The sequence below is a fragment of the Tetrao urogallus genome (genome assembly GCF_951394365.1).
Source record: "Tetrao urogallus genome assembly, chromosome: 10".
Lineage (NCBI taxonomy): Eukaryota > Metazoa > Chordata > Aves > Galliformes > Phasianidae > Tetrao > Tetrao urogallus.
This window is the reverse complement of record NC_136823.1, coordinates 11680710-11695514: the sequence shown is the minus strand read 5'-3', so window position 1 is coordinate 11695514 and position 14805 is coordinate 11680710. Positions and strand designations below refer to the sequence as shown.

Below are 14805 nucleotides of genomic sequence, written 5' to 3'. Positions count from 1 at the left end.
CCATGTTCAGTGATCTCAGATGGCAACTGCGGAGGTAAGGGAGGGTGGGCAGCAGTCAGGTCCTGCAGCTTTGGGCTCTCACATCTTTTATGGGACAGCTTAACACGCAGACAGTTTTATGGAGTGGTATGCGCAGAGGTGCAGGGCCACCGACAGCCCGTGTCCCTCAGTGCCACATCCTCACCCTGCCCTGTGATGCAAAGCAGAAGCTTAATTGGAATTTAATTTCCCCAAACTCACATTGTGCTGGGCTGCAAACACTCAGGATAAAGCCACAGCAGGCTCCTGAGCAGCACAGGAGCAGGAGGCGGTGCTGGGGCAGGCTCAGTGCTGCATCTTTGCACTCCCTTCTAAATAGCAGCCTGGGCCTGGCCCCGCAACCCCCAGCACCCCAAGCAAAGAGCTGAATGGGGCAAAGCATTCATGGCCTCAGCTGCACTCCCAAGGGAGAGGCAGCACTGCTGTTCCCCACCCTTTGAACCTCCCAAGTCGCCAAACTGCAAACAGCAAGAGCCTCCAGGTAGCTTCTGCGCCTAGCTTCTCCCTGCCACATTCCCCATTCTGACGTTACCTCCTGGCTGCTGCTCAGCAGCCAGGCAGCACCGCTGGGCTTGGGGGACACAGAGCAGTCACTGCATCACACATCTGCTCCTTGGTCCCTTCTGCTTCCCTCCTGCTCCCCTCCCCCAGCACTGCCCAGACACTACAGGAGCAGCACAGTGCGTCCCTGCCAAGGCAGAAAGGGAACCTGGTGGCAGGAGTGTCCCACACTCCCTGTGAATCTCGCCCTGCATGGGGCAGCTGCTTGGATCTACTCAAGATAGCAGGCAGCTCCCAGAGGAGCCAAACCAGGCAGTGTCTCACAGCAGACATTTGTTTTCATGTTGCTCTACCTCCAAAGTATATACTCTGATCTCCATTACGGGACTGTGAGCTTCAGCGGCACGCCGCCAGTGCAGCCAGCCAGTGGCAGCCCCTGAGCTGCCATTTCAGCTGCTTGATTGAGAGCTTGCAGCCTGAAGGCACACACCAAGGCTCTGCTCTAACAGCAATTAAAGCACAGCTCCTGCCTTTCAAGCTTCTGCAGAGGTGACTTTCTATGCAGGGAGGGCTGCGTGCTTCCCCACCGTCTGCACGACGTAGGGGCTGCTGCTCTGCCCCAGCCTTATGCAGCACCTGCAAACACCCCCAGACAAAGCAGGGTGATAGAATTAAAGCCCCTCTCCTGCTGCAGCAAGGACCTGAACCCAGCAGGGAGATGGAGATGAGCAAGATCCAAAAGCAAGGGTAAGCAGTCCTGTCCTGTCAAGCTCACTTCCACAGATGCCCAAATTCATTGTCTTCAAAGAAGAGCAAGAAAAGCCTTCTCCTAGAGAAAGCATCGTGCCCCCCATCGCTGGATGGAAGAGATGTGGGTTTCCTTCAGAGCTCAGTGAGAGAACGTGCAGACGGAAAGCACCAAGGCAGTGAAGATGGGACAGCTTGTTACAGGCTGCCAGGCTTCTTCCAGAGCACCAGGTGGGCACGTTCCAGCGCCTGCAGCCAGCTGGGAGAGCCTGGGGAGACGCTGCATTGTAGACACTTACAGGCAAGTGTTAGGGAACTCATCCGGGAAGCTGCAAGGGAGAGAGGCGTCTGCGCTCAGGGTTGCCTGCTCCCGAATACTGCCACACCCTGTCACCATCTGCCAGCTGCCAAAGTCTGTGGAAACGGAAGATCCGGGCAGAGAATGGTCCGCCGATCTGGGGCAGAGAGAGAGGGAGACGGGGCCATCAGTCAGGTCATCAGCCACACGCCTCCCGCTGCGCCGCTGCCAGGGGGACGGCCGCCAGCAGCGCCGGTGCCAGCAGTGCTGGCACTCTGGCAGCAGGGCAGCATGCAGCGCTGGCTCGGCCCCGGGCCAGGCCTTTCCTCTGATTGCGTGAGGAGAGCCAAGCTGGTGAGGCAACCGAGCGGCACAGGTGCCTCAGGAGCCAGGCAGATCAAAGCTAGCGAGAAGCAGATGGCCATGCAGAACAGTGAGACCCTTTAGCGAGATGCAGCAGCCCCAAATCCCACACAGATGTGGAGCATCCACCTGTAGCTCATTTCAGCTGTGAGCGCATCCCAGGGCAACAGCAAAGCCTGATGGAGAGCTGTGGCTGTGACTGGCTTGCTGGTGAGGAAGATTTAGAGACCCACAGTCTGCAGAGGCAGTGCCACCAGCGCTGAGCAGGGCTGTCCCTGTGCCTTGGGGCACCCACCCCCCTGCAGCTCCATCCCCGGATTAGGAGGGTGGGCTGTGCTGGGGAGGTGCAACTTTAGAATGTGAAGGCTTGCAGGATGTAACCTTCCACCAGGAAAGCAGAGAACAAGAAAGCTGAGAAGTGAGCCTGAGGAGTCCCTCCAAAATCCAAGCAGCGGGCAAAAACACCTGAGTGGAACCCTGAAGTCTCAGCTTTCTGGGAGCAAGCCATTACTGTGCCCTGCTGCACAGCAGCACGCACACTGCTGGAAGCACAGCCTGTGGCAGAGCTACTCAATTACACACTACCAAGATCTTGTGGATAATTTATCTGAGATGTGCCGAGCACAGAGCAGTGCAAGAGCTCCAGCTCTGCTGGGCCAGGTACTCGCATGCTGTCTTCACAGCTAAGAATAGCTGTGGCGCAGTGCAGCTGCTCCCCGAGAGGCCAGAAGAGCAGCCAGAGCCACAGGATCTGCTACAGCATGGAGGACCTCGGTGAGAACGGGGAAACACAGGGTAAAACCCATCTGTGATCCAGATCTAAGCCTGGCATTTAGTGAGTCTGATCAATATATCCAAGCTTGAGAAATACAGCCCCGAGCTGCACACGAGCTTCCCCTGGCAGTGCTGGTGATCCTGCAGCTGCAGGCTGAGTAATGCCTCTTTTTTCAGGTCCAGGCTCTGGAAGGGCAGCACAGGAAGAAATGGGAAGAACAGAGCACTGACTGCCTTGTGCAACACTTGTCCTCAGGCTGTGAGGTGAACCAAGTGAGTTCAGAGGGCAGTTGTGAGTGCCTAGCACTGAGAAAATGCTTTCTTCCAAAAAGATGTTTTTTCTAGAGCACGTAACACTGCAGTAGGAACAAGGGCATCTCCTACCTTGGATCTGGAGCTGCAGCACATACTGGTAGAGATGAGACAGGGATAACCCTCCCTGGGATACAAGGAATTCATAAAGCAAACGGAGCAGCTTTTTACTGACATCTATCCCTCTCCCTGCCTCTGGGAGATAAAACAGAGGAGACCAGGCAGAGCACAGTGCAGTGCTGGTAGCACAGTGCAGGAAGCCAGAGAGAAGCACATCAGGACTGGAGGAACACTGCTTCAATGTGGAAAGAAGAGACCATCGCTGCTCTAAGTGCAGGACTGACAGACAGGAAAAATAGGAGCAACATAGGTACACGTGGAGTGACAAGAATTTGAGCTAAAGCAGTGAAGAGATGTATAAGCAACAGACTTAAGTACAGGAAAGGAGACAAGGACAGTGTTACCATCAGAAATGTACAAAGTTGCCCAGAGGACAGGCTTGGGTCCAGGCAGAAAGAAGGGTTTTGAAGGTGGAGAGCCTAACAGCAGAGCAGGTGGAGATGGGCGTGGGATGGGATCTTCATATACAGATGAAGGGAATTGAATGGAAATCTGCATTTTTTGCAAAGGGAGAGTGTGGTACCAGGGGGTGCCTCTGCCCATGTGGCAAGCAAAAGAGCAAAATGTGATCCAAAGCACCAGGGACATGTGTCTGTCCAGTATCATTCACATGGGTCACGTACATCTCTGATAAAGAGGATGAACAACTGCTTTCTGCTTTGGGTATTTAGCCTTGGCTCGCAGCTCCTGGACCGTCTTCCATGGCTGTTGGCTGGAAGCAGACCAATCTTACACCACTTCCTGGAGGTGAACCAAGTCACCTCTTCAGACTCATCTTTGACAGGCTGATGAAAGCATCGAATACCTCCCACAAGACTGGCTGGTGGCTCTGCAGCCCTCCAACCCCTCCTAGCATCCCTGGCCCTGTCAAGCAGCTGTGCAAAGTGGCAGTGCTCAAACACCACCCAAACACATTTGCTCCTTCTCAGTGCTGGCCACGCAGCAGAGAGGGGCTGGTTTGGATGTATGACACCTTCCTGTAGAGCAGTGTGCTCCCACACTCCCAGCACTCGCCCATCAGCAGGGGAAAAGGGAACCCTATCCCAAAGCAGACTTCAGAAATGGAGTCCCCCAGTACCAAACTGTCACACAGCATAAGCTGCTTCTCTGTTCTGCTCCAGGTAGCTAGCATTTAGAAAGTTGCATCTAACCTAACAGCACAGGAATCTAGGAGTTCAAGTCAGCTGATTTGGTTTCTCTGTTCCAGACAGCAGAATAAACACTTGATTCACTTAGAATAAACTATCAGTGATCAATTCTGCATTGAGTCTGGGTTACTCCTCCTTGCTTAAATATCTGAGTGCAGCCAGCAGAGCTGTGACACCATGATACACTTTTCTTCTATCTCCACCTTCTTCTCAAGGGAGGCTCCTGAGGCAGCATCACAACCAACAATCACCTTAAACAGCCTCGAAACAGCAGGGGCGAAGGCTGGGAGAGAAAGGACGGGAGACAAAATGAGAAACCTTGTGCTTGCTGCAGTGGTGGTGGAGCTTTTTAAAAGCTGAGCTTGAGACCAAGACCAGATCTGTAGGCTAACCAGTGCAATCTAGTTAATGCCAGAGGTGAAAATCTTCCTGGTGTTCGTACCCCTGAAGGCTCCTTGCAAAGGTTTGTTGCAGACACAAAAAGGGCTTCACTGGTGCCTCAGTGCAAGCTGCTGATACTGGGATAAAAGGCCTGGGCCCCAAACCTGTAAGAACAACAGGTTTGCAACATATGACAGCCCTGCCAGAGGCTGGCTAGCTTTAAGGGTAGCACAGAGGGGCTTGGGAAGCAGCCGGACAGCTACAGCAAAGCTGACACGGTTAGCAAAGAGGAGATACAGCAAGGCTTCAAGTTGCTGTATCTGCCACAGACATCCAATGGCAGACAGAAAGAGAATGAAAGTGAGCTTCACACACCCACCTCCTCAGGTCCACGAGTGGGAAGAAACTCCCTCAAAAGTGCAAAATTAACAAAATTAGATTAGCAAAACAGAGATGAGCTGCAAGCTGTTCTTTCACAGAAGGAAGGACCTTTAGCAGTCCACAAACTGGCAATTCCTAGCCTGAAACGATTCCTTTTAATTAGGTCAGCGCTTCCCATGCAACATGCTGCACAAAATAGAGTATTTCAGAGCACATGGACACCTGTTTGCCAGAGAAGAGCCAATAACGGAGGCAGAGCAGCAACCAGGAATCCTTCCATTCCTTAATACGTAAGTGAGATGAGTGCCAAGCACCCAACAGCCAGGCTCTCATCCTGCCCTGTTCTGCCCCCGCTCACCTGCCACGTTTCCACATACCTAGAGCTGTTTAGGAAGCAGCTCATTTGCCAGCATATGCTCTGTGCCTCAAATGCAAGTGTGAAGTAGGTACCGTGCGTGCGGGCAGACTGTGGCAACCTGGAGTAAAGGGCAGCCCTTCCCACCTGTGCGTGGGAACAGTTGGCAGGGAGCCACGCTGACGGCCCTGCCTGGATCCCAGTCAGCTATCTGCAGGCTGTTGGTGCTGCAGCAGCCCGAGCAACCGGCGCTGTGCGAGCACAACCATGTTGGAGCACAGTCACGTGCCAGCCAGCGTCCTGGCAAGCTGCTTTGGTGGCATCATCTTGCAACAGATCCAGAAAACGTTCTTGTAAGCAGTTCCTGTCCTGCTGCGGTTGCCGTCCCGAGTCTTGCTGCTGTCGCATCGCAGACACAGCTCCGAGGGCAGGTGGGTGCAGGGAGCAAAAGACACAGTGCACGTGCAGTCTCACCACTACCAAAGACCCAAAGCTAAGGAACAGCAGTTTCCCTGCTCCTCCGTGTTCACTGCACCCTCTCCAAATCAAAGCACCTCCTGCCCTTCGACAAGGGAGCTCTCTGTGACTGTTGATCAAAGCAGCTCCTCCACAGCTTAACTCTTCAGACTACAGTACTACAGCTTTTGTTTAATTGACTTAGCAAAAGCACATTCAACCAAAGATTATCCATCTGCTAATCCACGTTAGCAGTATGTGCACACACACCAAATCCCTGACACAGATACAGGGTTTTTCTGCAGTGTCATGGGATGCTTAGATTATTAGCGGCTTGTAAAAGATGTCCTGTGTTTGCATCTAACAGTGCCCATTCACAGGCAAGGACTTTGAGTCGATACACACTCTCTGCTGTACTCAGAGCTCTCAGTTTGTAGAACAAGATGCACCTTGTCCTACACTGTAAATCATCTGCGCTGCATCTTCACGCACGTTTGCCCTCAGCAGATTGATCTTACCACTGGGATAAGCTAGAAAGGCTGCCTAGTGAGAGCCTGCCTTTCAAATCTGCCTTTGCACTGCTTTGCCTAACGAGAATCACCCAGGGACATATGGGCACCCAGGACATCTGGATGAAAAGCAGGACTCAAAGGATGGGATGACAAGGAGGCTGCTGTCACACCCCAGCTAAGAGAGGGGCTTGGCTCCTACTGGCTCACCTGGCATGTGCAGCTCCTTCCTTTTGGACACCCCAGCTCCTTGCCCAGCAGCTTGCTCACATGCTGCTCATCTCTCGGCCAGCTTGCTTCCCCTTCTCATTCCCTGCTGAGCTCCCTGCCTGCCAGCACATGGACTGGGCTGTTTATGCAAACTGCCTGGAGGGTCCCTGCTGGCATTTTACAAGCAACCACTTTTCCTCTACTGCTGCTGCAGTGGTTAAGTGTTTTGTTGCTATGGCCACACAACCAGAGGATTAGGAAGTCAAGTACAGTAGTTTCTTCATCTTAAGAGGCTAGGGTGCTAACCTGCAGCAGTATTGCAGAGATAAAGGTATTTTTGGCATCGTGATTAGTCTTTGTGCTGCAGCCCTTCCATCCCAGTCCTGGCATTGTTCAGGGAGCGAGAGAAGTTAACTCTTCCTTCCATCACAGACATACCCTTTCTCTTCACAAAAAAGGACTCTAGTTTTCCTTCAAGATGAAAAATGGTGGCTGAAGATACTGTGATAACCGTTACCTGCATGAAGTTCACTGGGCAAATTCAGACTGACACAGCCAAACTGAGTGAGATCTCTCTTTGGAGACAAGCCCTACCATGCTCAGGCCACACAGATGTAAGGCACGTCATCATTCAACACGGCAATGCACTGCTTGAGTCCTCAGCTAGCAAAGCTGCATCAATGTTATGTATCCTGAGGAGGCAGGCAGGGCAGAGACCAGAGTCGGGCTGATCTGGCAAGGGACTACGAGGCAAAGGAGCACAGTGGTGCCAGAAGACTTGGCTTCAAAGATAAGCTCAGTTCAGCCGTTGCCTTGACAATTCCACCCACTCTCAGCAGGGTCTCCAGGCTCATTTAATGGGAGGGTGGTTGGACTAGATGATCTCGCAGGTCATTTCCAACCTTGTGATTCTGTGATCCTTTAGCCTGCATGGAGAGGAGTAGAGGAAACCCAGGTGACACCAGAGATGAAAGCATACAAATATACACCATCTCCAGCCAGCATGAGGCCAGCAGGTTACCACCTTTGCATCAGCTGACTTCACCATTTTGGCCTCACAATGGATTCTTCTGCTCTCTTGGTGTAAGGAGGTTCCCTCTTTTCCTCTGTTTCACCCTATGCATTTTTCCCCTGCTCAGCCCTTCACGCTGCCTTGTTCACAAAGGTCAACAGGGACCATGGATGGGCTGATACACCTTTGCTGTGTTGAAAGGTTATAAAAACTTTATGTTGCAACAGAAAGTAGTACAAAGGTCATAAAGGAATGCTTAGAGCAGAATCCAGAAAACATTTACCTCTTATAACGGGAATGCTGCAACTTCTCAGAGTTATTCACTGGGAAAGTGAAAAGTCATCCCTAGAGACTGTGGCCTGGGAAGTAACAAGCTTCTGCACTATGCTTGCCTACTGCCTCAAGCCCTGGGGATGCCAGTTCTAAACACCTGACAGCCACGGGCACTGAACATCCAAAAGCTTATCAACTCCTCAACCAGACACAGCCAGAGGAAAGCTAATTACTGGCTTTACTAGCTCTGAGCCCCAGGAACACAAACCCCAGGGACCGCGATCAGCCCCTTCCTGTGGTGCTGTTCTGCCTACTCTGTTTCCCTCCTTCGCTCCCACAGAGCAGAGGCCAACTGAAGCATTATAAACAGCTTCCAAAGCACTGCTGCAAGCTCACTACCAGGCAGTTTATGCAGCCCAGTACTGAGCAGCCACCTATGTCTTGGGAATGGCATGAGACTGCACGCAGCAGCAGAGGCATTGCTGTTACGAGCAAGAGCAGATCGCAAGACAAGCTGCTTTCTCTCCAGTATTATGCTTTCTTCTTGGAAGACTTGTTTCATCTGACAGAGAATGCAGAGGTGGGCTCCAGCAACAACTGAAAAACATCCTATTGATCTCTTTCCCCGGGGAGAACAGTTAGCGTCATGTATGATAACTGTCAGTGATTTTGCTCTGGAATCAAGAACCTTGGTAAACAGTCATATAAATTTTCAATGCTCTACTTGTTTGTCACTATTTTCCACGTGATGAGAATGTACTAAAATGTGGCTGCTGGCTATTATGAAGGGAATTCACTAGAAAAAGACTCTTCAGAAAACCTGCAGAGACAACACAAGCGTTTGATGCTGTTAACAGCAACCTCTTATCTAAGAGCCTCTTTATCCCCTGTCGGCCTAAATGCGTGGTGTTTGCTCCACAGGCTCTGTTCTTTCTTCCCTAGCTTAGCTCACCACTCTACCTTGCCCTACTGCAGCAGCAGACTTCAGAAGGGTGCCAGATATCCTTTGTTATGGCATGAGATTAGACCCAGAATCACAGAATTGTGGGGTTTGGAAGGGATCTCTAGAGATCAGCTATCCCAACCCCATCCCAGGTCCAGTCCCCATCTCCCAGCTGCACCACAGAACACGGCCTTTCAGGAGACCCTCAGGGCTGTCCCAGCACTCACAGCTTGCCTCCCTGCTCACCACCAGCAGCCAGAGTTTTTCACCCTGCAGTATCAGAAACATCGCTGAATGGAAAAGGGGCCTGGATAGCTGCAGAGTAAGGTCTGCTTGGCTTGAAATGTTTCCTCCCCCCAAAACGCCACCACTGCGTATCCCTGTAAATGCATTTGACAGAAGGAGTGCTATGAGAGCATGCAGAATGCAGAGAAGCCAGACCTTGTGGAATTGAGGCAGGTGTAAGGACAGGCAGAACAAACACCCAGTTGTTATTGGCACAGTTCCTCACTCCTCTAGATGGGCTGAGGCAGGGCTTGGTATTAGGTGGCAAGCATTTCCCACAAGTTCAAGCTCACCAAGAACAGGCCTCCTGAAGCCTGTTTGTATATACAAACCCATCTGCTCCATGGTTCTCAGAACTGTACGCAGGCAGTCGAGCACTCTTTACCCAGCTTTTGTTTTGCCGAGAAATGCTCTGCTTCATCCCATCTCACCTGGATCTGGGCACCTCCAGTGGGCTGCTTCCAATCCTCAGAAAGTTATCAGAATGGGTTGATGAGGAGGAGCTGGAGGACTTGACTTCAACCGTCCCTGCAGAAGGCAGCCTGTCTTCAGACTGCTGTGCCCTGCTCCAGAGCACGGCCTGAGGTGATGATGCACTGCTCTTCCTCCTGCAGGACAGAAGATCTGGTTGAGAAAGCTGGCTTTCTCACATTTTTCAAGTAGGAATCCTTTCCACAACAGGCCACATTTCAACCGGCAGCTACAAACCCATGTTTCCCCCAAACCTGCCTCCTCTCAAGGAGCCACAGGTTGCACAGTGACTGGGGTACAGTGAGCTCAATCCCTTTTAACCTGTTCTTTTACAGATCACCATCCACGTGACCTGCAAATCAGAGACAGGAGAATACATCAGCCCACACACATACTGTGAGCACTTTGTTTAGTCTAGCTGTAAAAACACCTCAAACAAGGGGCCTCCCAGCAGGGAAAGACCATTTCATTCTGTTCTAAACTCTACAAAGTGTACCAGCCGAGGAGCCCAGCCCAGGTGGGTGTTGTTGCCTACTGATGAGGGTTGCAGGGACGCTACACCAGTGTTATTTTCCTCTCCAGACACAGGTACATTTCAGTTTTCTCCCTCTTGGTGAGAAGCCCACAATTTTGTTTTCTCTTCCAGCCAGCGCATTTGCTCTTGTGCACAATTTGCTGTCCACTGCTGCATCAGATCTTAGCTCACATTACTGTCCAGCTACATGCTAAACAAACACACGGATTTGAAACTAATTCACATCACTGCTGCTCCACATTCAGGAGGTTCTCTTTTTTTACATTAGCTTTTTTTCCTGGAGAAGTCCCAAGAACGTTTCCCCTTTCAACAGCACAGTGAAATGGGCAAAGATATTGCTATGTACACAAGTAAATAGGAAAAAACTAAGGCAAATTAACACAAAGAGAAGATACAGTTCTTCCTGAAAAGGGCCCCCGAGCTTTCACTGAGATCAAGAACTGTCAGCAGGTGCAGCTAAAGACAGGCTCATCATACAGTGGGAAGCATGATATCCTCCCTTCACTTCTTGAAGTGTGTCCACCCTCAAATATCACACCACAGACTCTCTCAAGCATTATTCATCTCACGTTATCATAGCTGCCAACATCTCCAAGCACAGCCGGCAGTCAGGTTTGTAAAGCTAAAAAACAAATGCCTCTCTGTGCAAGCAGGCCTCGAGCCCACTTTTTTCAGGACAGTACAAAGATGTACATCCCTCTTAGCTATGCACAGCCCAACTCCCTACCAGTGACAATGTTTGTATAAGTTCTGCTTGCTCTCCAGATTACCCAGCCCCAACAGGCTGCAGCAAGACATCCATGCCTAGCTCCCTCACTAGCACTTGTGCAGGGCTCACAATGCATCACAAAATCAACCCCTGATACATACAAGTAAGATGGGATGTCCTGCAGTGTGCTCTAGCCACTGCCACATCTTTTCAAGATCACACATATGCTTTGGGCTGCATGATCCAGTCCACGTGTCCTGAGCATTCCACAGCATAGTTCAGAGCAATGTAAACTTCTAGTTTCTTACTCTGTAGACATGCAAATGGAAAACTCTTCTCTACTTGCTGCAGAATTTTTGCTGTGGATAGGTAGGCTCTTTGTGTTAAAGACGACTCTGTAATTAAAAATTGGCAAATATGGTTTGGGGAGAAGGAGGGCAATATTGCTGTCCTGTGATTCTGCAGGAAGATTTTCTCTTCCCTGCTTCAGCGTTTCATAAATTGACTCACAAAGTGCCTTAGAAAGGCTGCTGCCACTAGCATGGCCGTAGGCTCAGTCCCAGAGGATTTCCAGCTGCCTCCAGCACAACCCAGATTTAATTTAAAATAATTGCAATATAAAATAGCATCTTCATATGTGCTGAGGGAGAGGAGAGAAAAATTAAACTGAGAGGGGCAACTCTACAGAAAGGTTCTGAAATCCCCAAACAGCACCAGAAACTCCACAAGCACAACACCCGTGCCAGAGCAGCCATCAGACACTTTCCCCAGTCCCTGCTTCCAGACAGTCACTGGCATACTCAGCAGACTCCTACAGGACCCTCTACCAGCAGGGAACACCCATCATTTCATAGCCTCTCCCAGAAGTATCCTGAAGACGCAACCTGTTTCCATCTCACACACTTTGTAGGTTGAGGGATTTAAGTTTTGAGGGGATTCTTGGCCACATAGTCCACCTACCACTAACTGCACCATCTCCTGTATGAACTCTTTTATCAACAGATTAAATTTCATTTTAGGACAAGGAAGCTTTCTGTCTCTCTGCTGATCCCCGGGGAGGCTGTTGCCAAATGTCATTTTTTCATGTAGTTCAGAATGATCTTTGTGAAGTGATGAAATGCTTTCTGGACAATGTTGAACAGCAAAGCTATTGAAAATGAACAAAAGCTGCTGTATCTCACTGGGGACACCCTGACATGGGTGTGGGGTGGTCTCCAAGTGGCAAAGCCTCTGATTACTGAATTCCTCTCCCCATTGTAGGGTATCTGCCACAGAGAGCAGACCTGGATAGTGAGGGATTTCAGAGCATTTTTCTACAGTGCTCAGTGCCTGATCTTTTTGTTCTGCATCCCACTGAGTGGTTATTTCCTCACCATGTTGCTTGGGCCTGTGCTCCCGCTGGCATCAGCTCCACTGCTTCATATGTGAAGCTCCCTGCTGCTCCAGGGGAGCTTTCCATCCCCAGGGAGAAGTCGCTGCTCAGACTCGTGGTGCTGCCTCGGTCTCTCTGCTCTAGGAAAAAGCAAACAGAACTACCTGAAAACCAGCCTGGTGTCACTTACTCTCCCTCCCCTAAAGCAATACTCTTTCTGTTTGCCCTGAGGGCCTAATGCTAGCAAGGCCCAAGGGAAGCATACCAATCTGTAGTCACCCTGTTGCTGGCAACCCAAGCCCCCAAGTGATCAACCATTACCAGCACCACAGGGCACTGATGCTCAGCAGAAGCACTCACTGAGCATGCAGATCTCTTCCAAGGTGAAACCAGGTGGCAAACTCTTCCTTCTGGGGAAGAAAAAGTCAGGGTTACTTCAGCCATGTTCCAGTGCTGTGTGGAGGCTGGCCATAGCCACAGCCCATCTCTGCTGCACACAGCAGTGGGACATCAGTTGCACAGGGGCAAAGGAGAGGGGCTGGGGCTGGTGTGCAGCACTTCCTAACAGTCCCAGCCCACACACCCCGTGCTTTGACAGACTGGCAACAGGCTGCAGGCAGTCACGTGCTAATTCAGAGCCAGCAGACTTCTGCAGGGTACAGCTTGTTTCTTCTTGCCTCTCCTGAACTAGGAAGAGGTTAATGCTTAGCAGCCTCTTAAAAACCAGCCACCCCACTCCCCCCAGCAGTGCTGGACAGTGTGCACATCTTTTGGTCCATCCGTGCTAAAGCAGCCACATAGTCATTAAGTAGAAGCACATTTCAGCATGGGCAGTTTTTCAGAGCACAATGTGGCACCTCACAAGCCTCGGCCCCATTTTGCAGCCTTCAGAGTGCTGAATAAATTAAGGAAAACTGGGCCAGGACACCAGGGCTTCCATCTCCCCAAAGAAACAGCATTAACGAGCTCCTTGGCTCTGCAGCCCATGCAGCATCAAGCACAGGCTCCTTACCTCTGTGACTTCACACCAGAGAACTCCTCAGAGGTGATGTGCTTCAGAAAATTGAAGCAGAAAAAGAAAATCTAAGCAAAGAGAGAGAGAAGAGCAGTTCAGAAATGAGCCTAGGCTCCATGCAGCCTCTTATCTTGGTGAGGAGATGCTGGCAGGAGGGAGATAGCAAGGAATCTGGAGCTACCAAACTGCAAAGGGCTGCCAACATTCCATCCTGGCCTTCTCGTACACCTGAGCAACTTCAGATACACATCCTAGAACCAGCACAAGCAACTCCATGCATCTGTGATAGCACATATGCCACGAGCAGCACCCAGGCAGGAGGGCAGGCATTCAGGACTAACACACAAGACTACAAACTTCCAGGAGTCTTAGGACTCCCTTCTTGTTGCTGAGCAAGTCCTGGCACTCCTTTACCAGGAGCCTAAACACCAATAGCTGAAGTGTGGAACCAGGAGGACTGACACCAACCAACCAAACTGTGGTCCTAGAGACACATTCTCACAGCTTACGCATCAAGAAGTACAGGCAAGGCTCTGACCTCGCATCTCCAGCACCTCAAAAGTCCTTTTGAAGCCCAATCAAACTACTGATGTTAGCAGGAAGCAGGCAACAAACACTGCTATCATAAACAAGTACCCTCAGAACAGAAAGTTCAGGTACTGTTCCAGATGAGACACTCACCTCTTCTCCCTTATTGAGTCGATCGACTAACATGTGCCTGGAAGGAGAACAAAGATGAGAGGTCACTCACACACCCAGAAACCAGGATTAGCAGAGGAGCACAAGTTTGCTTGTGGATGTCATCCTTAGTGTGCCTACCCGAAGAGAAACCAGTCATAGGCCACCGTCAGGTAGAGAATCTCAGATGGCTCCAGGGACACGTGGATCAGTCCATCCTGTGAAGCAAATGAGAGGCAGTCTTCAAGCAGCAATCCTGGAGACTGGGATTTGAGTGTGTGATCTACAGAAAACTCTTGTGGCAAAACAAGAAGCCCAGCCTGCTCTGTTCTTCCTGCAGAACGAGACAGACACCCTCCTGGTTACTGCACACAGGGTTCCAAACCCTGACAATCTTGGCAGTCTTCAGGACAAAGAATCCCCTGAGCACAGCTGCAAATACCTTGTTCTACCTGCCTGTGATAGTGAGTCTGATGGCAGGACTGTGTGTGGGACTCCACATCAAAGCCAGTCCACACACTCTCTGAAGCCAAGATAAATAAAAGGAACCTTAACTGCTCCCACCAGCTTTTTCTGTGTGACACTGCCACTCACACTCCAAATAATCAGGCCTACAAGATCAGCTGGGTACTCACAGCCCATAAGGAGAGGCGCAGTAAGGAGATGAAGAGAGGAGTTCGATCCCAGCCGGATATACAGTGCACCAGGAGCCCGCTGTCATCTGGTCCAGGTGGGAGCAGAAAGGAGAGGAAACAAATGGATGTTATAACAAGAGTAATTACTTTTCTTTCTGGCAGATCTGTAGTGACAAGCTACTCTCCGTCCCCACAACCTGAGCTCAAAAACAGAGCTAAGTCACCAAGTCAGAACATTTTGTCTTGAACAGGGCAGCCAACAAACTGCACAGAGCTTCCTGGG

The 14805-nt window shown here is 50.8% G+C and overlaps 1 protein-coding gene across 1 annotated transcript in view; it reads right to left on the bottom strand.

The window, feature by feature from the left end:
* MTMR14 (myotubularin related protein 14) overlaps window positions 1–14805 on the bottom strand; it is a gene marked incomplete at both ends in the record, with an annotated part of 29628 nt that overhangs the window by 1162 nt on the left and 13661 nt on the right. The window contains 8 exons of the mRNA XM_079540196.1: window positions 1587–1742; window positions 9539–9715; window positions 12196–12334; window positions 12555–12604; window positions 13207–13277; window positions 13891–13927; window positions 14029–14105; window positions 14523–14608. Coding sequence (XP_079396322.1) covers window positions 1587–1742; window positions 9539–9715; window positions 12196–12334; window positions 12555–12604; window positions 13207–13277; window positions 13891–13927; window positions 14029–14105; window positions 14523–14608 — 793 coding nt within the window. The remainder of the gene's footprint in view (window positions 1–1586; window positions 1743–9538; window positions 9716–12195; window positions 12335–12554; window positions 12605–13206; window positions 13278–13890; window positions 13928–14028; window positions 14106–14522; window positions 14609–14805) is intronic.